General features: G+C 36.9%; 1 protein-coding gene across 1 annotated transcript in view; it reads right to left on the reverse strand.

Moving 5' to 3' along the window:
• Positions 1-3,263: 3,263 nt before the first annotated feature.
• The window catches only part of kif4 (kinesin family member 4), a 181,421-nt gene continuing 163,460 nt past the window's right edge, over positions 3,264-21,224 (reverse strand). The window contains exon 31 of the mRNA XM_059542117.1: positions 3,264-3,757. Within this exon, the coding sequence (XP_059398100.1) occupies positions 3,560-3,757 (198 nt within the window). The 3' untranslated portion in view covers positions 3,264-3,559. The remainder of the gene's footprint in view (positions 3,758-21,224) is intronic.

Raw genomic sequence — 21,224 nt, forward strand, 5'->3', positions numbered from 1 at the left:
CAATAAGCCAAGCTTTATCATTTGTTTATCCATAGTGCTTCTGTTTTTTATTTGTTGAACCTCAATTAAATTGTTAATCTTAACTTGGTTTGGACGTTTTTTGTTTTTTCTAGTTTCGGGAACAGACACAGTCTCTATAGTGTGATATCTAGGTGAAAAAGTCTCTATGTGCTGAGAATTAACTGACCTCTGTGACCTCTGTTTAGCCAGTCTGTCTGCTTCCTGACCTGGGCCCCAGTTAGTCAAGTATAAACACTAAGACTATTTGCCATATTTCTAGAGAGAAGAGTGGCGCCACCCCAGGAGGGATGAAGACCATCTCTTTTAAACAGGTCAGGTCTGCCCCAAAAGCTCGTCCAATTGTCTATGAAACCTATGTTATTCTGTGGGCACCACTTAGACATCCAGCCATTGAGTGATGACAATCTGCTATGCATCTCATCACCACGGTAAGCAGGGAGGGGACCAGAACATATTACAGTGTCTGACATCGTGCTTGCAAGTTCACACACCTCTTTAATGTTATTTTTAGTGATCTCCAACTGGCGAAGTCGAACATCATTAGCGCCGGCATAAATAACAATCTTACTGTATTTACGTTTAACATTAGCCAGCACTTTTAAATTTGCCAAGATGTCAGGCGCTCTGGCTCCCGGTAAACATTTGACTATGGTGGCTGGTGTCTCTATATTCACTTTCCGTACAATAGAATCACCAATAACTAGAGCACTTTCATCAGGTTTCTCAGTGGGTGCATCACTGAGTGGGGAGAACCTGTTTAATGTTTTGATCGGAACAGAAGAGCGGTGTTTTGACCCACGACTACGCTGCCTCACCGTCACCCAGTTGCCCTGCTGCTGGGGCTCTGTTTCCGGAACCGAACAATGTACAGGAATCCCTGAGCTAGACGCATCCAAAGCCGTATCTAGAGCCCTAACATTCTTACTGTCCTCAATTAAAGTTTGGATGCGTGTCTCTAATTCTGAAATCTTCTCTGTCAGCCTAACTATTTCCCTGCATTTATCACATGTGAATCCCTCATCAGCGACAGAGATAGATAAACTGTACATGTGGCAAGAGGTGCAAGAAACAATGATAGGAGAAGCCATTACTCACCGTGCTTGATGAAAATTCTTACTGCGGTTGTTTGATGAACTTGTGAAAAACACTTTAAAAAAACAGAGAGTGATAGTAAGATAAAGATTCTAGAGAAAAAAATAAAATAAAAACAGCTACACGGAGCTACAATTTGCTACAGAAGGCCAACAGGAAGTAGAGAAAACACTGTCCAACAGCGACACCCGCAGGCAGGAGTCTCTACTCTTCACGCTTTATATGTTACCCTTGGGAGATATCATCAGGAAACATGGTGTTAGCTTTCACTGTTATGCTGATGATACTCGGCTCTATATTTCTTCGCAGCCCGGTGGAACACACCAATTTGAAAAACTAATGGATTGCATAGTCAATATAAAAAACTGGATGACGAGTAATTTCTTACTGCTAAATTCAGAAAAAACAGAGGTGTTAATTATAGGACCTAAAAACTCTGCTTGTAATAACCTAGAACACTGTCTAAGACTTGATGGTTGCTCTGCCAATTCTTCGTCATCAGTTAGGAACCTAGGTGTGCTATTTGATCGCAATCTTTCCTTAGAAAGCCACGTTTCTAGCATTTGTAAAACTGCATTTTTCCATCTCAAAAATATATCTAAATTACGGCCTATGCTCTCAATTTCAAATGCAGAAATGTTAATCCATGCATTTATGACCTCAAGGTTAGATTATAATGCTTTATTGGGTGGTTGTTCTGCACGCTTAGTAAACAAACTACAGCTAGTCCAAAATGCAGCAGCAAGAGTTCTTACTAGAACCAGGAAGTATGACCATATAAGCCCGGTCCTGTCAACACTGCACTGGCTCCCTATCAAGCATCGCATAGATTTTAAAATATTGCTTATTACTTATAAAGCCCTGAATGGTTTTGCACCTCAGTATTTGAATGAGCTCCTTTTACATTATAATCCTCTACGTCCGCTATGTTCTCAAAACTCAGGCAATTTGATAATACCTAGAATATCAAAATCAACTGCGGGCGGCAGATCCTTTTCCCTTTTTGGCGCCTAAACTCTGGAATAACCTACCTAACATTGTTCGGGAGGCAGACACACTCTTGCAGTTTAAATCTAGATTAAAGACCCATCTCTTTAACCTGGCATACACATAACTTACTAAGATGCTTTTATTATCCAAATCCGTTAAAGGATTTTTAGGCTGCATTAATTAGGTAAACCGGAACCGGAAACACTTCCCATAACACCCTATGTACTTGCTACATCATTAGAAGAATGGCATCTACGCTAATATTTGCCTGTTTCTCTCTTGTTCCGAGGTCACCGTGGCCACCAGATCCAGTCTGTGTCCAGATCAGAGGGTCACTGCAGTCACCCGGATCCAGTACGTATCCAGACCAGATGGTGGATCAGCACCTAGAAAGGACCTCTACATCCCTGAAAGACAGCAGAGACCAGGACAACTAGAGCCCCAGATACAGATCCCCTGTAAAGACCTTGTCTCAGAGGACCACCAGGACAAGACCACAGGAAACAGATGATTCTTCTGCACAATCTGACTTTGCTGCAGCCTGGAATTGAACTACTGGTTTCGTCTGGTCAGAGGAGAACTGGCCCCCCAACTGAGCCTGGTTTCTCCCAAGGTTTTTTTCTCCATTCTGTCACCGATGGAGTTTCGGTTCCTTGCCGCTGTCGCCTCTGGCTTGCTTAGTTGGGGACACTTCATCTACAGCGATATCGTTGACTTGATTGCAAATAAATGCACAGACACTATTTAAATGAACAGAGATGACATCACTGAATCCAATGATGAACTGCCTTTAAAAATCATTTTTGCATTATTGACACTGTTTTCCTAATGAATGTTGTTCAGTTGCTTTGACGCAATGTATTTTGTTTAAAGCGCTATATAAATAAAGGTGACTTTGACTTTTGACCTGCTATAGTGTGTAAACTGGGCAAATTAACAATTTACCAATTTTTAAGAGACCCCCTGAAGTGCAAGGCCCTGTGTGGCTCTGCTTGCCAATATAGAAATTGACAATTTATGTATATGTTCATTGAACAACAGCAACAAAAAAATAAATAAATAAAAATCTGAGCACCAAAATTCACAACAAGAGAGATAAAAAGATCAGTTTTGAGTATTTAAATGTTTTAACAGCAATGTAAAGTAATAAACAACAAAAATAAAATGAACCATTTATTGAAGTCATTAGATTTTTAATAGAACATGTCATAACATCTACAACCCTGACTTTCAAATGTCATACAGCCATATTGCTTAAGACAATAAAATAACCCATGACATAAGCAGTTCAAATTATTAGTGCATTAACCATTATTGCAAATAAATGGCAGATTCCACAAACCTGTTACAATTATGAATTTAAACAAATGCTTCAATTTAACCCACATCAAAAAAAAAGAAAAAAAAAAGAGACAAGTTAGCAAGTGTTTATATATCACATTCTACTACTGTAATACTAATGTTCTTCACGGATAGGTGTGCAGCCAGAGAAAAAGCTGTTTTTGAAGTTATTTAGACCTCTCTTTTTATTCCGGAGAAAGCTTGAAGTGTTGTTCATAACTTCAGAGTCATCGCTGTCACTCTCGTTGTCAGTAGGGACTGGTTTCTTTTCAAGCTTCAGATCTGTAGGCAGGTGGCCCATATCTCCAATCTCCTGCTCATGGTAAAAATAAAAAAAGTGTGTTTGAGGAAGTGTGACTTTAGAGGAATAGCACATACAGAAATTAAAATGCTGTCATATTTTTTTATATAAAACATGTTGGCTTAGGAATGAATACTAATGTGGTATTAACATCTTAATTGTAAAATCACTTTCATATGCAACTCCATTTGCAAGGCGACTAAATGTCTGTTATGCCACAATACATTTTTTATCAATTTTCAAACACCTACACATTAATATTTTTGAATTTCACTTTGAAAATGTAAATGAAAATTTCATATGAATATTAATTTTCATTTATAACCCACAATTTTACAAATAACTCATGGTGCCATGAAATTTTGTTTTAAAAGCTAAATGTGAGAATTCTTTTTTTTTCTTTACTTAAAATATGAGGTTTATTTATAAAAACAGCAACTATTTAAAAAAATTGCTTCAACATTTTTTGGAGAAGCTCCAGAGGTGTCCATGGCTGTTAAGCATACCTGCTGAGAACAGCCTCATCTAAGCCAGTTCTTTTGAAATTTGCCACCGATTCTGATGTCTAGGGTTAAACATGAGATATAGTTTGTTCTGGGTATATCTAACAGCAATTGTTCGTCTCATCTAGGCCTGTCACGATAAATTGTCCAAGAAATTATTGCGATAAATGATAATATTGTCATTCTAAGACCAGATTCAACTTATATAATGATAATGGCATAATAATGCAGGTACACCAGGTACAAGATAAATAAACTTTTATTTCTAAAGAATATTTAACACTGAAAACGGCAAACATTTTAAATATCCACAATAAATGAAAAAAAAAAAACAAAAAAAAACAATAAAAGCAATGGACTGTCAGTCTGTTAAAAAATGCACTTGTATAAATACCAAAAACAATGAATAAAAACAAACAAACAAAGCCTCAACAGGCCAAATGCAAAAAACTTGAAAAATAATTTATCCAGCGTAAAGCTTTGTTTAAATAAAGCAAAAGTGAATTGCCATCTATGTCCACCAAGAACGAGAGAGAGAGAGAGCGAGAGAGAGAGAGAGATATTTTAGGCAGATTCCGAGCAAGAAATACCAACATGTTGACTTTGTGTGGCTTAAAATGAATTAGTTTTGTATGTTATATAATGTTTATATGCCAGTTAGGGATGCTCATATTGGCCGTTTAGCAGTTAACCGAAAGTAAACATTTTGACCGATTAAGGGTCCGTTCACATATCGCGTCTTTTGGGTGCTCAAGTTCGTTATTTCAAATGTATGCGCACTCATAATGGAAGCGAAGCGACGCGCTCGTTTTTTCCCAGGCGTATCCGCATGGCATCGACTTAAAAACATCTCAACTTTTCAGAATAATGCAAGCCCACCAGGTCATGTAACAAGAACCAACTCAATCAGCTTCCTTCGGGGTGACATTCCCCGTTGTTTTTGAAAAATGGTGTGCACCCAAACACTGCAGAGTTTTTTTTTTAGTTTACATTGTAAATAAATCTTGTAGCAAAAATACAGCAAGGGTTTTTTGGTGGTGGAAATTCATTGCTGAAATTTCCTTGTTGTAACTGATATCGCCACTGATGGATGCTTACCCCTGATTTCCACTGCACACATCTATGGCGCATTGCAGCTCTGAGGAGGTGGTTTTTCTTGATTTCTGTGTTCTAACGTGGTTGGCTAAATGTTAATGTTTTGTCCGGTTTAATTCTGTTTATTCCACTCCTACAAACTCCTGCGATTAAACTCCACACCACTTTGTTTTTTTTAATTGTCGTTGTAAAAAGGATCTGTGGTGTCATAATAATGTGAAGTTTTTCAACTTTGAGGATGAACCTCTCGTCATCTATTTCTGGCCTCCTAGCAAGAATATAGTAACGTGAAATACGATTGGGAATCTGCACAGTGTTTATTTTACGATGTACATGATTTTTTTACTTCTATTTTGTATTTGCTGGGCGGTGTGGACGCGGCGTGCATCAAAAATAGACTAGGTGCCTATCTTTAGAGAAGTGGCGTGGAGAGCCGTAACGCGCCGCAGACGTGTGCAGTGGAAATCGGGGTTAAAGGCCATCTTTCAATTTAATTGTATAACTTAATTAATACAGAATCTTGTATGAAAATGTTAATTTAAAAAGACATACATAAGAATACATATGTTTTCCAACACCCACGGGCAGAAATTAAGAAAAAAGTGTACCTATTCTAAGCTATGCTCCAAAAAAAAAACGCCTTTTCCCAGAGAACGCGTCATATGACGTAACGACAGGCAAACATAGGTGCTGCCGCCCTGGTTCTCAGTGTGGGTTTAGGTCATGGGTGCCCAACCCTGCTCCTGGCGATCGACTGTCCTGCAAAGTTTAGCTCCAATCCTAATCAAACACACCTGCCTTTAATTTTTAAGTGAGCCTGAAGACCTTAATTAGTTGCTTCAGGTGTGTTGGATTAGGATTGGAGCTGAACTTTCCAGGACAGTCGATTGCCAGGAGTAGTGTTGAGCACCCCGGGTTTACGCAGTCTGAGAGGTGGTAACAGAAAAGAGAGTTTGTTGTTATCATTATTATAGTTATAGTAGGGTTTTGTAACAATGACTGTATTTACATGAACAGCATATTCCCGTCCTAACCGGAACACTAACTGCTTTCATACACGTACTCCGCAGTACATGCAAGCTCATTTACATAATGTTTGTCGGAAATACTAAGTGGGGAGTAGTATAACAGCCGACCGGTTATGTTGTTCAGATATACGGCCCAACCGCTTGACATATGCAGAAGCAGAACATGCGGACACCTAGGTCTGAAAGCAGTAACTGATAAAAAAAATCAGCATGCAATATCTAAAAAAAAAAAAACACGATAAAATATGTTGTGCAGAAATGCACAGCATTTCCATCCCTGTCCAGACTAGCTGACCGTCACAGATGTAAACTATAGCCTACACCCTACAGCATTCATTTAAAATCTGGGATCTAGATTAAACATTTTATGGGATGTTTCTAGATTAAGACCTATGTTGCTGGCATAGATGGTGACAATCTACATGGATGCTTGAAAAACAAAGTCAACAGCAATATCGCTAAATATGATTTATTAAAGATACTGCAATGTGATAAACATGGAGACAACGTTAGCCACAATTGACATTAGCTATAGCCTGTGGTCACTCTACCGATTCTCCTCACACCACAACTCTCTCTCCTCTGTCCATTTACCCTTCCCCTTAACTCTGCCTGACCCCTCTCTCACCTAGGCGGCTCATAATTATAGGGCAATGGCCCATCGTAAGAGTTGACAATAACCCCTACTGCAACCTCTTCACTGTCTGACTCGATTACGAAGAGATGAAATTTACCAGCCGTTGCATCACTTCCGATCAGAGCGTTTTTGACAGTGGAAGTAATTTTACTGAATTTATTTTTAAAAAGCTTTAATGCACATTTATGATTAATTTCTTCACGCAAATAGAGTTCCTACACTATTTATCTATGCGTTCATTCACAGGAATCTTCAACTTGTAAGATGGGCTTTAAGCAATGACAGACGCTTCAGGAGCACATCTGCCCGAGCACTTTGGAATGAAGCAGAAAACGATGCACCTAGCGTTTTCCACGCGACATTTGAACGACCCCTAAACTTTTTTTTTTTTTGCTGCATGGTAGAAGTAGTAGTAGTAGTAGTAATAATAATAATAATTAAAGCTGCAAGCAGCATTTACCGGGGTTCAAGCATTTAAGGCCTCTGAGGTGGTCTGAGCCAACCTGGATGTATGGAAGACAGTTAAACACATCCAAAATGGAGAACAGGCTGACAGACAGACACACACACTGAAAGTAAATGATTAGACTAATATATTAATACTCTATAAGCATATGCACACACACACACATACACACAGACACACATATACATGCACACACATTCTGTTGCAGATATAGGTATTTGAAATAAGTGATAGGTGACAAACTTATTGCAAGTCTTCTCTTTTTAAGAGTTTGGATGTCATTTTCAGGTTAAACTGTAATCATAATGTGACAAAGTTGTAAAAACTGATATATATGTATAAACAAAATGGAAAACATTGACTCAATGAGATTTAAAATGTTATAACAGTTAATTTATTAATGTTTTGGCATGAATTCATGAAACCTTTGAACAGTACTGTTTAACTTTAGCAGAATGAGCCCATTAGTGGTCTTCCGCTGCCATCTAGTGGTTATAAAATTGCATTTACTCTAACAACACTGTGTTTTTAAACATAATTGTTATAGTGTTATTTTTTTTTTTGCCCAATCTCTCATAAATTGTGCATGCTTGTTTAGAATGAAATTATGCATTATTTTACAGAGTTTTGATAATTTGTGGGCTTTCGGTTTGTATTAATAGGCCTTTGTGTACACTATGCAAATAACATATTATAAAATTACTGGTTTATAGTTGTCCAAATGCAATTGTTCAACATGTTTTTGATAATTATTGACCTTCAGAGTCTAGAGAATTGTACTTCAGTGGTTTTATTGATTTTCAGCTTAAACCCTATCACTAGTTTGCCAAAGTAACTTTTTAAAATAATCTTGAATATTTAATTAACAGCTTTATTGACAACATTGGTCCCAGAGGCAAAGTTGTTCAGAATGAGGAGATCTATCATATGATATGAAGATCTAGTGTTTTTGAGTGAATATATGAGCATTTTCAAACAATTTGAGGGCATTTACCATATAAATCTTGTGTTTTGAGACCTTTTCTACTGTTATAGCGCCACCTATGGTCCGATCTTCATGAAACTTTGCATGCTTGTTAAGAGTCACCTGTTACATGATTTCACCAAGTTTCATAAAGTTTTGAGTTTTCGTTTAGGTTTTATAGGCTTTGGGGTGTGTTTGGCCACACCCCTTTTCTAAATTACCCCTTTAAAGCCAACCAAAGAACAAAATTCAACATTTTTTTGATAATTATTGATCTAGAGAGTCCACAGAATATTACTGCAGTGGTTTGGTTCCAATCGGACAAAAAACCTAGGACTAGTTCGCAAAAGTAGCTTTTTAACATATTTGTGAATAACAATTGAACGATTTGATTGACAGCAATGGTTCTTGAGGCAAAGTTGTGCATTATGAGGAGATCTATCAAATGATATGCATATTGTGTTGATATGTGAAACACCACGTGATTACAGAGCCATAAAACTTGTTAGCGCCAACTAGTGGCCGATTTCTTTCAAAATTCTTACAGACCTTAAGGTTCATGAGTCGAACGTACCCAGCGAGTTTCGTTCCGATCAACATCCGTTAACCCTTTCAAATAGGTGCCTAAAGTTGTTTGGCCAATGGCGGCCATGTTTTTTGAGATATGCAAATGTCCTCATAGGTACTTGTGCCCCTTCAGACCAAGACACTGCATACCAATTTTCAAGTCGATCGAGCAAACGGTTGCCTAGTTATAGCCGTTTATGTGTTTTTTCTTTTTATAGCGCCCCCAAGTGGCAGAGGTGTGCAATTTTTTTTATTTGACCTAAGTTTTAGCTCATAAAAATGTTCAGCAAGTTTGGTTAAGATATCTCATTTCATTCATGAGTTATAGCCTGTTGCGTAAAATTGGTCCTCGACTTTCAAACATTTTGGCATCCCATTACGACAGTGAGTCGAAATTTCTACTTTTTTTTGATAATTATTGATATTCACTGGCCAGAGAACATTTCTGCAGTGGTTTGGTTCAGATTGGGCGAAAAACCTAGGACTAGTTCGCAAAAGTAGGTTTTGGACATACGTCAAATTTGCGAAAAAACGAGGCCTCCTAGACCCAAAATCAGAGTGACCGTTTTTCATTTCGCATGACCCAAGGATTCCAGAAATGTTACATTTTTGGCTCTATCACAAGCGGTTTAGGAGCTATTAGCTAAAACGCATTTTCGATCACTGTAGCGCCCCCTATTGGCCAATTGGGCTGAGACTTTGATAGGTTCTCCCCAAATTGAGCTCTATCATCTGACCAAGTTTCAAGTCTCTAGGCCTTACGGTTTGGGCTGCACGTTCAGTTCTAGGGCAGAAGAATAATAATAATAATAACTAAAGCTGCAAGCAGCATTTACCGGGGTTCAAGCATTTAAGGCCTCTGAGGTAGTAACAGTCAGACGTATGCACTGAAATTAAATGATTAAACTAGTTTTTCAGAGTTTAGATGTCATTTTCAGGTTTCACTGTAATCATAATGTGGTAAACATTTAAAAACTGATATATATGTATAAACAAAATGGAAAACTTTAACTCAATGAGATTTAAAATTTTGTAACAGTGTTGTTTGATTGTTTAGGCATGAATTAATGAATCCTTTCAACAGTACTGTTTAACTTAGCTGAATGAGCCCATTATTGGTCTTCCACTGCCATCTAGTGGTTATAAATTGCATTTACTCAAACAACAATGTGTTTTTAAACATAACTGTTATAGTGTTATTTTTTTTTTGCCCAATCTCTCTTAAATTTTGCATGCTTCTTTAGAATGAAATTATGCATCATTTTACACAGTTTTGATCATTTGTGGGCTTTCTGTTTGTATTAATAGGCCTTTGTGTGCACTATGACAAGAACATATTATAAAATTACTGGTTTATAGTTGTCCAAATGCAATTGTTTAACATGTTTTTGATAATTATTGACCTTCAGAGTCTAGAGAATTGTACTTCAGTGGTTTTATTGATTTTCAGCTTAAAGCCTTGGACTAATTTGCCAAAGTAACTTTTTAAAATAATCTTGAATATTTAATTAACAGCTTTATTGACAACATTGGTCCCAAAGGCAAAGTTGTTCAGAATGATTAGATCTATCATATGATATGAAGATCTAGCGTTTGTGTGAATATATGAGCATTTTCAAACAATTTGAGGCCTTTTACCATATAAATCTTTTGTTTTGAGACCTTTTCTACTGTTATAGCGCCACCTATGTTCCGATCTCTATGAAACTTTGCATGCTTGTTAAGAGTCACCTGTTACATGTTTTCACCAAGTTTCATAAAGTTTTGAGTTTTCGTTTAGGTTTTATAGGCTTTTGGGTATTTTGGTCACGCCCCTTTTCTATATTAGCCTGTTATAGCTAACCAAAGGACAAAATTCAACATTTTTTTGATAATTATTGATCTAGAGAGTCCAGAGAATATTACTGCAGCGGTTTGGTTCCGATCTGGCTAAAAACCTAGGACTAGTTCGCAAAAGTAGGTTTTTAACATATTTTTGAATAATTAATGAACGGTTTGATTGACATCTTCGCTCCCTGAGGCAAAGTTGTTCAGAATGAGGAGATCTATCATATGATCAAGTGTTTGTGTGAATATATGAGCATTTTCAACCAATTTGAGGCCATTTACCATATAAATCTGTGTTTTTGAGACCTTTTATACTGTTATAGCGCCACCTATGGCCCGATCTCCATGAAACTTTGCATGCTTGTTCAGAGACATCTGCTACATGTTTTCTCCAAGTTTCGTAAAGTTTTGTGTTTCTGTTGAGGTTTTATAAGCTTTTGTTTGTATGTGACCACGCCCCTTTTTATAAATGACCTGGTTACAGCTAACCAAAGGACAAAATTCAAAAAATTTTTGATAATTATTGATCTAGAGCATCCAGAGAATGTTACTGCAGTGGTTTGGTTCTGATTGGGTGAAAAACCTAGGACTAGTTCGCAAAAGTAGGTTTTTAACATATTTGTGAATAATTAATGAACGATTTGATTGACAGCCATAGTTCTTGAGGCAAATTTGTGCATAATGAGGAGATCTATCAAATGATATGCATATTGTGTGAATCTGTGTTACACCACGTGATTACGGAGCCAAAAAATCTCATTAGCGCCAACTAGTGGCCGATTTCTTTCAAAATTCTTACAGACCTTAAGGTTCATGAGTCGAACGTACCCAGCGAGTTTCGTTCCGATCAACTTCCGTTAACCCCTTCAAATAGGTGCTTTAAATTGTTTGGCCAATGGCGGCCATGTTTTTTGAGATATGCAAATGTCCTCATAAGTACTTGTGCCCCTTCAGACCAAGACACTGCATACCAATTTTCAAGTCGATCGAGCCAACGGCTGCCTAGTTATAGCCATTTATGTGTTTTTTCTATCTTAGAGCGCCCCCAAGTGGCAAAGATGCACAATTTTTTTTATTTGACCAAAGATTCAGCTCATACATATGTGTACCAAGTTTGGTGAAGATACTTCATTTCGTTCAAGAGTTATAGTCAAAATAACATTTGGCTAATGTTAGCATAGACGCTTTTTGGCGTGCTGTTTCGCGTAAGAATCGAAATTTCTACTTTTTTTTGATAATTATTGATAGTGAGTGTCCAGGGAATATTTCTGCAGTGGTTTGGTTCCGATTGGTTGAAAATCCTAGGACTAGTTCGCAAAAGTGGGTTTGAGCTTTAGGTCCATTTTACGGAAAAACGGTGCGTCGTAGAGTAAAAAAAGGCGCAGAGCAATTTTTTCCGTACTAACCCAAGGATCACAACGATGCATAGTTTTTGAGTCTACGTCAAGCGGTTTACGATCTATGGCCAAAAATGTCTGAAAATTTTGTTTTTTGCGCTGTAGCGCCCCCCTTTGGCCGATTGGGCTGAGACTTTGATAGGTTCTCCCCAAATTGAGCTCTACAATCTGGCCAAATTTCAAGTCTCTAGGCCTTACGGTTTGGGCTGCACGTTCAGTTTTAGGGGAGAAGAATAATAATAATAATAATAATAATAAAAATCCTAACAAAAACAATAGGGTTTCAGCACTTCGTGCTTGAACCCCTAATAAAAATCCTAACAAAAACAATAGGGTTTCAGCACTTCGTGCTTGAACCCCTAATTAAAGCTGCAAGCAGCATTTACCGGGGTTCAAGCATTTAAGGCCTCTGAGGTAGTCACAGTCAGACACATGCACTGAAATTAAATGATTAAACTAGTTTTTCAGAGTTTAGATGTCCTTTTTAGGTTTCACTGTAATCATAATGTGGCAAACATTTAAAAACTGATATATATGTATAAACAAAATGGAAAACTTTAACTCAATGAGATTTATAATTTTGTAACTGTGTTTTTTGATTGTTTAGGCATGAATTAATGAATCCTTTCAACAGTACTGTTTAACTTAGCTGAATGAGCCCATTATTGGTCTTCCGCTGCCATCTAGTGGTTATAAATTGCATTTACTCAAACAACAATTTGTTTTTAAACATAACTGTTATAGTGTTGTTATTTTTTTTGCCCAATCTCTCTTAAATTTTGCGTGCTTGTTTAGAATGAAATTATGCATCATTTTACACAGTTTTGATCATTTGTGGGCTTTCTGTTTGTATTAATAGGCCTTTGCGTGCACTATGACAAGAACATATTATTAAATTACTGGTTTATAGTTGTCCAAATGCAATTGTTCAACATGTTTTTGATAATTATTGACCTTCAGAGTCTAGAGAATTGTACTTCAGTGGTTTTATTGATTTTCAGCTTAAAGCCTTGGACTAATTTGCCAAAGTAACTTTTTAAACTAATCTTGAATATTTAATTAACAGCTTTATTGACAACATTGGTCCCAAAGGCAAAGTTGTTCAGAATGAGGAGATCTATCATATGATATGAAGATCTAGCATTTGTGTGAATATATGAGCATTTTCAAACAATTTGAGGCCATTTACCATATAAATCTTGTGTTTTGAGACCTTTTCTACTGTTATAGCGCCACCTATGGTCCGATCTCTATGAAACTTTGCATGCTTGTTAAGAGTCACCTGTTACATGTTTTCTCCAAGTTTCATAAAGTTTTGAGTTTTCGTTTAGGTTTTATAGGATTTTGGGTATTTTGGTCACGCCCCTTTTCTATATTAGCCTGTTATAGCTATCCAAAGGACAAAATTCAACATTTTTTTGATAATTATTGATCTAGAGAGTCCAGAGAATATTACTGCAGCGGTTTGGTTCTGATCTGGCTAAAAACCTAGGACTAGTTCGCAAAAGTAGGTTTTTAACATATTCTTGAATAATTAATGAACGGTTTCATTGACATCTTCGCTCCCAGAGGCAAAGTTGTTCAGAATGAGGAGATCTATCATATGATCAAGTGTTTGTGTGAATATATGAGCATTTTCAACCAATTTGAGGCCATTTACCATATAAATCTTGTGTTTTTGAGACCTTTTCTACTGTTATAGCGCCACCTATGGTCCAATCTTCATGAAACTTTGCATGCTTGTTAAGAGTCACCTGTTACATGATTTCACCAAGTTTAATAAAGTTTTGAGTTTTTGTTTAGGTTTTATCGGCTTTGGGGTGTGTTTGGCCACACCCCTTTTCTAAATTACCCCTTTAAAGCCAACCAAAGTACAAAATTCAACATTTTTTTGATAATTATTGATCTAGAGAGTCCACAGAATATTACTGTAGTGGTTTGGTTCCAATCGGACAAAAAACCTAGGACTAGTTCGCAAAAGTAGCTTTTAAAAATTTTTGGGAATAACAATTGAACGATTTGATTGACAGCAATGGTTCTTGAGGCAAAGTTGTGCATTATGAGGAGATCTTTCAAATGATATGCATATTGTGTTGATATGTGAAACACCACGTGATTACAGAGCCATAAAACTCGTTAGCGCCAACTAGTGGCCAATTTCTTTCAAAATTCTTACAGACCTTAAGGTTCATGAGTCGAACGTACCCAGCGAGTTTCGTTCCGATCAACATCTGTTAACCCTTTCAAATAGGTGCCTAAAATTTTTTGGCCAATGGCGGCCATGTTTTTTGAGATATGCAAATGTCCTCATAGGTACTTGTGCCCCTTCAGACCAAGACACTGCATACCAATTTTCAAGTCGATCGAGCCAACGGTTGCCTAGTTATAGCCGTTTGTGTGTTTTTTCTTTTTATAGCGCCCCCAAGTGGCAGAGGTCTGCAATTTTTTTTATTTGACCAAAGTTTTAGCTAATAAAAATGTTCAGCAAGTTTGGTTATGATATCTCATTTCATTCATGAGTTATAGCCTGTTGCGTAAAATTGGTCCTCGACTTTCGAACATTTTGGCATCCCATTACGACAGTGAGTCGAAATTTCTACTTTTTTTTTGATAATTATTGATATTCACTGGCCAGAGAACATTTCTGCAGTGGTTTGGTTCAGATTGGGCGAAAAACCTAGGACTAGTTCGCAAAAGTAGGTTTTGGACATACGTCGAATTTGCGAAAAAACGAGGCCTCCTAGACCCAAAATCAGAGTGACCGTTTTTCATTTCGCATGACCCAAGGATTCCAGAAATGTTAAATTTTTGGCTCTATCACAAGCGCTTTAGGAGCTATTAGCTAAAACGCATTTTCGATCACTGTAGCGCCCCCTATTGGCCAATTGGGCTGGGACTTTGATAGGTTCTCCCCAAATGGAGCTCTATCATCTGACCAAGTTTCAAGTCTCTAGGCCTTACGGTTTGGGCTGCACGTTCAGTTTTAGGGGAGAAGAATAATAATAATAATAATAAAAATCCTAACAAAAACAATAGGGTTTCAGCACTGCGTGCTTGAACCCCTAATAATTAAAGCTGCAAGCAGCATTTACCGGGGTTCAAGCATTTAAGGCCTCTGAGGTTGTCTGAGCCAACCTGGATGTATTGAAGACAGTTAAACACATTCAAAATGGAGAACGGGATGACAGTCAGACACATGCACTGAAATTAAATGATTAAACTAGTTTTTCAGAGTTTAGATGTCATTTCAGGTTTCACTGTAATCATAATGTGGCAAAATTTCAAAAACTGATATGTCTGTACGAACAAAATGGAAAACTTTAACTCAATGAGATTTAAAGTTTGGTAACAGTGTTTTTTGATTGCTTAGTCATGAATTCATGAATCCTTTCAACAGTACTGTTTAAGTTAGCTGAATGAACCCATTAGTGGTTTTCAGCTGCCATCTAGTGGTTATAAATGGCAATTTCTCATACATCAATGTGTTAATCCTTTATAACTCTGAGTGTTTTTTTTTTTGCCCTATCTCGCTTAAATTGTGCATGCTGGTTTAGAATGAAATTATGTATCATTTTACACAGTTTTGATAATTTGTGGACTTTCTGTTTGTATTAATAGGCCTTTGTGTACACTATAAAAAGAACATATTATAAAATTACTGGTTTATAGTTATCCAAATGCAATTGTTCAACATGTTTTTGATAATTATTGACCTTCAGAGTCTAGAGAATTGTACTTCAGTGGTTTTATTGATTTTCAGCTTAAAGCCTTGCACTAGTTTGCCAAAGTAACTTTTTAAAATAATCTTGAATAATCAATTAACAGCTTTATTGACAACATTGGTCCCAGAGGCAAAGTTGTTCAGAATGAGGAGATCTATCATATGATATGAAGATCTAGTGTTTTTGAGTGAATATATGAGCATTTTCAAAAATTTGAGGCCATTTACCGTATAAATCTCGTGTTTTGAGACCTTTTCTATTGTTATAGCGCCACCTATGGTCCGATCTTCATGAAACTTTGCATGCTTGTTAAGAGTCACCTGTTACATGTTTTCACCAAGTTTCATAAAGTTTTGAGTTTTCGTTTAGGTTTTATAGGCTTTTGGGTATTTTGGTCACGCCCCTTTTCTATATTAGCCTGTTATAGCTAACCAAAGGACAAAATTCAACATTTTTTTGATAATTATTGATCTAGAGAGTCCAGAGAATATTACTGCAGTGGTTTGGTTCCGATCTGGCTAAAAACCTAGGACTAGTTCGCAAAAGTAGGTTTTTAACATATTCTTGAATAATTAATGAACGGTTTGATTGACATCTTCGCTCCCTGAGGCAAAGTTGTTCAGAATGAAGAGATCTATCACATGATCTAGTGTTTGTGTGAATATATGAGCATTTTCAACCAATTTGAGGCCATTTACCATATAAATCTTGTGTTTTTGAGACCTTTTATACTGTTATAGCGCCACCTATGGCCCGATCTCCATGAAACTTTGCATGATTGTTCAGAGACATCTGCTACATGTTTTCTCCAAGTTTCGTAAAGTTTTGAGTTTCTGTTGAGGTTTTATAGGCTTTTGTTTGTATGTGACCACGCCCCTTTTAATTAATGACCTGGTTACAGCTAACCAAAGGACAAAATTCAACATTTTTTTGATAATTATTGATCTAGAGCGTCCAGAGAATGTTACTGCAGTGGTTTGGTTCTGATTGGGTGAAAAACCTAGGACTAGTTCGCAAAAGTAGGTTTTTAACATATTTGTGAATAATTAATGAACTATTTGATTGACAGCCATAGTTCTTGAGGCAAAGTTGTGCATAAGGAGGAGATCTATCAAATGATATGCATATTGTGTGAATCTGTGTTACACCACGTGATTACTGAGCCAAAAAATCTCATTAGCGCCAACTAGTGGCCGATTTCTTTCAAAATTCTTACAGACCTTAAGGTTCATGAGTCGAACGTACCCAGCGAGTTTCGTTCCGATCAACTTCCGTTAACCCCTTCAAATAGGTGCTTAAAATTGTTTGGCCAATGGCGGCCATGTTTTTTGAGATATGCAAATGTCCTCATAAGTACTTGTGCCCCTTCAGACCAAGACACTGCATACCAATTTTCAAGTCGATCGAGCCAACGGCTGCCTAGTTATAGCCATTTATGTGTTTTTTCTATCTTAGAGCGCCCCCAAGTGGCAGAGATGCGCAATTTTTTTTATTTGACCAAAGATTCAGCTCATACATATGTGTACCAAGTTTGGTGAAGATATCTCATTTCGTTCAAGAGTTATAGTCAAAATAACATTTGGCTAACGTTAGCATAGACGCTTTTTGGCGTGCTGTTTCGCTTAAGAATCGAAATTTCAACTTTTTTTTGATAATTATTGATATTGAGTGTCCGGGGAATATTTCTGCAGTGGTTTGGTTCCGATTGGTTGAAAATCCTAGGACTAGTTCGCAAAAGTGGGTTTGAGCTTTAGGTCCATTTTACGGAAAAACGGTGCGTCGTAGAGTAAAAAAAGGCGCAAAACAATTTTTTTCGTACTAACCCAAGGATCACAACGATGCATAGTTTTTGAGTCTACGTCAAGCGGTTTACGATCTATGGCCAAAAATGTCTGAAAATTTTGTTTTTTGCGCTGTAGCGCCCCCCTTTGGCCGATTGGGCTGAGACTTTGATAGGTTCTCCCCAAATTGAGCTCTACAATCTGGCCAAATTTCAAGTCTCTAGGCCTTACGGTTTGGGCTGCACGTTCAGTTTTAGGGGAGAATAATAATAATAATAATAATAATAATAATAATAAAAATCCTAACAAAAACAATAGGGTTTCAGCACTTCGTGCTTGAACCCCTAATAAAAATCCTAACAAAAACAATAGGGTTTCAGCACTTCGTGCTTGAACCCCTAATTAAAGCTGCAAGCAGCATTTACCGGGGTTCAAGCATTTAAGGCCTCTGAGGTAGTCACAGTCAGACACATGCACTGAAATTAAATGATTAAACTAGTTTTTCAGAGTTTAGATGTCCTTTTTAGGTTTCACTGTAATCATAATGTGGCAAACATTTAAAAACTGATATATATGTATAAACAAAATGGAAAACTTTAACTCAATGAGATTTATAATTTTGTAACTGTGTTTTTTGATTGTTTAGGCATGAATTAATGAATCCTTTCAACAGTACTGTTTAACTTAGCTGAATGAGCCCATTATTGGTCTTCCGCTGCCATCTAGTGGTTATAAATTGCATTTACTCAAACAACAATTTGTTTTTAAACATAACTGTTATAGTGTTGTTATTTTTTTTGCCCAATCTCTCTTAAATTTTGCGTGCTTGTTTAGAATGAAATTATGCATCATTTTACACAGTTTTGATCATTTGTGGGCTTTCTGTTTGTATTAATAGGCCTTTGCGTGCACTATGACAAGAACATATTATTAAATTACTGGTTTATAGTTGTCCAAATGCAATTGTTCAACATGTTTTTGATAATTATTGACCTTCAGAGTCTAGAGAATTGTACTTCAGTGGTTTTATTGATTTTCAGCTTAAAGCCTTGGACTAATTTGCCAAAGTAACTTTTTAAACTAATCTTGAATATTTAATTAACAGCTTTATTGACAACATTGGTCCCAAAGGCAAAGTTGTTCAGAATGAGGAGATCTATCATATGATATGAAGATCTAGCATTTGTGTGAATATATGAGCATTTTCAAACAATTTGAGGCCATTTACCATATAAATCTTGTGTTTTGAGACCTTTTCTACTGTTATAGCGCCACCTATGGTCCGATCTCTATGAAACTTTGCATGCTTGTTAAGAGTCACCTGTTACATGTTTTCTCCAAGTTTCATAAAGTTTTGAGTTTTCGTTTAGGTTTTATAGGATTTTGGGTATTTTGGTCACGCCCCTTTTCTATATTAGCCTGTTATAGCTATCCAAAGGACAAAATTCAACATTTTTTTGATAATTATTGATCTAGAGAGTCCAGAGAATATTACTGCAGCGGTTTGGTTCTGATCTGGCTAAAAACCTAGGACTAGTTCGCAAAAGTAGGTTTTTAACATATTCTTGAATAATTAATGAACGGTTTCATTGACATCTTCGCTCCCAGAGGCAAAGTTGTTCAGAATGAGGAGATCTATCATATGATCAAGTGTTTGTGTGAATATATGAGCATTTTCAACCAATTTGAGGCCATTTACCATATAAATCTTGTGTTTTTGAGACCTTTTCTACTGTTATAGCGCCACCTATGGTCCAATCTTCATGAAACTTTGCATGCTTGTTAAGAGTCACCTGTTACATGATTTCACCAAGTTTAATAAAGTTTTGAGTTTTCGTTTAGGTTTTATCGGCTTTGGGGTGTGTTTGGCCACACCCCTTTTCTAAATTACCCCTTTAAAGCCAACCAAAGTACAAAATTCAACATTTTTTTGATAATTATTGATCTAGAGAGTCCACAGAATATTACTGTAGTGGTTTGGTTCCAATCGGACAAAAAACCTAGGACTAGTTCGCAAAAGTAGCTTTTAAAAATTTTTGTGAATAACAATTGAACGATTTGATTGACAGCAATGGTTCTTGAGGCAAAGTTGTGCATTATGAGGAGATCTTTCAAATGATATGCATATTGTGTTGATATGTGAAACACCACGTGATTACAGAGCCATAAAACTCGTTAGCGCCAACTAGTGGCCAATTTCTTTCAAAATTCTTACAGACCTTAAGGTTCATGAGTCGAACGTACCCAGCGAGTTTCGTTCCGATCAACATCTGTTAACCCTTTCAAATAGGTGCCTAAAAATTTTTGGCCAATGGCGGCCATGTTTTTTGAGATATGCAAATGTCCTCATAGGTACTTGTGCCCCTTCAGACCAAGACACTGCATACCAATTTTCAAGTCGATCGAGCCAACGGTTGCCTAGTTATAGCCGTTTGTGTGTTTTTTCTTTTTATAGCGCCCCCAAGTGGCAGAGGTCTGCAATTTTTTTTATTTGACCAAAGTTTTAGCTAATAAAAATGTTCAGCAAGTTTGGTTATGATATCTCATTTCATTCATGAGTTATAGCCTGTTGCGTAAAATTGGTCCTCGACTTTCGAACATTTTGGCATCCCATTACGACAGTGAGTCGAAATTTCTACTTTTTTTTTGATAATTATTGATATTCACTGGCCAGAGAACATTTCTGCAGTGGTTTGGTTCAGATTGGGCGAAAAACCTAGGACTAGTTCGCAAAAGTAGGTTTTGGACATACGTCAAATTTGCGAAAAAACGAGGCCTCCTAGACCCAAAATCAGAGTGACCGTTTTTCATTTCGCATGACCCAAGGATTCCAGAAATGTTAAATTTTTGGCTCTATCACAAGCGCTTTAGGAGCTATTAGCTAAAACGCATTTTCGATCACTGTAGCGCCCCCTATTGGCCAATTGGGCTGGGACTTTGATAGGTTCTCCCCAAATGGAGCTCTATCATCTGACCAAGTTTCAAGTCTCTAGGCCTTACGGTTTGGGCTGCACGTTCAGTTTTAGGGGAGAAGAATAATAATAATAATAATAAAAATCCTAACAAAAACAATAGGGTTTCAGCACTGCGTGCTTGAACCCCTAATAATTAAAGCTGCAAGCAGCATTTACCGGGGTTCAAGCATTTAAGGCCTCTGAGGTTGTCTGAGCCAACCTGGATGTATTGAAGACAGTTAAACACATTCAAAATGGAGAACGGGATGACAGTCAGACACATGCACTGAAATTAAATGATTAAACTAGTTTTTCAGAGTTTAGATGTCATTTCAGGTTTCACTGTAATCATAATGTGGCAAAATTTCAAAAACTGATATGTCTGTACGAACAAAATGGAAAACTTTAACTCAATGAGATTTAAAGTTTGGTAACAGTGTTTTTTGATTGCTTAGTCATGAATTCATGAATCCTTTCAACAGTACTGTTTAAGTTAGCTGAATGAACCCATTAGTGGTTTTCAGCTGCCATCTAGTGG

This window comes from Carassius carassius, chromosome 47 (assembly GCF_963082965.1).
Source record: "Carassius carassius chromosome 47, fCarCar2.1, whole genome shotgun sequence".
NCBI lineage: Eukaryota > Metazoa > Chordata > Actinopteri > Cypriniformes > Cyprinidae > Carassius > Carassius carassius.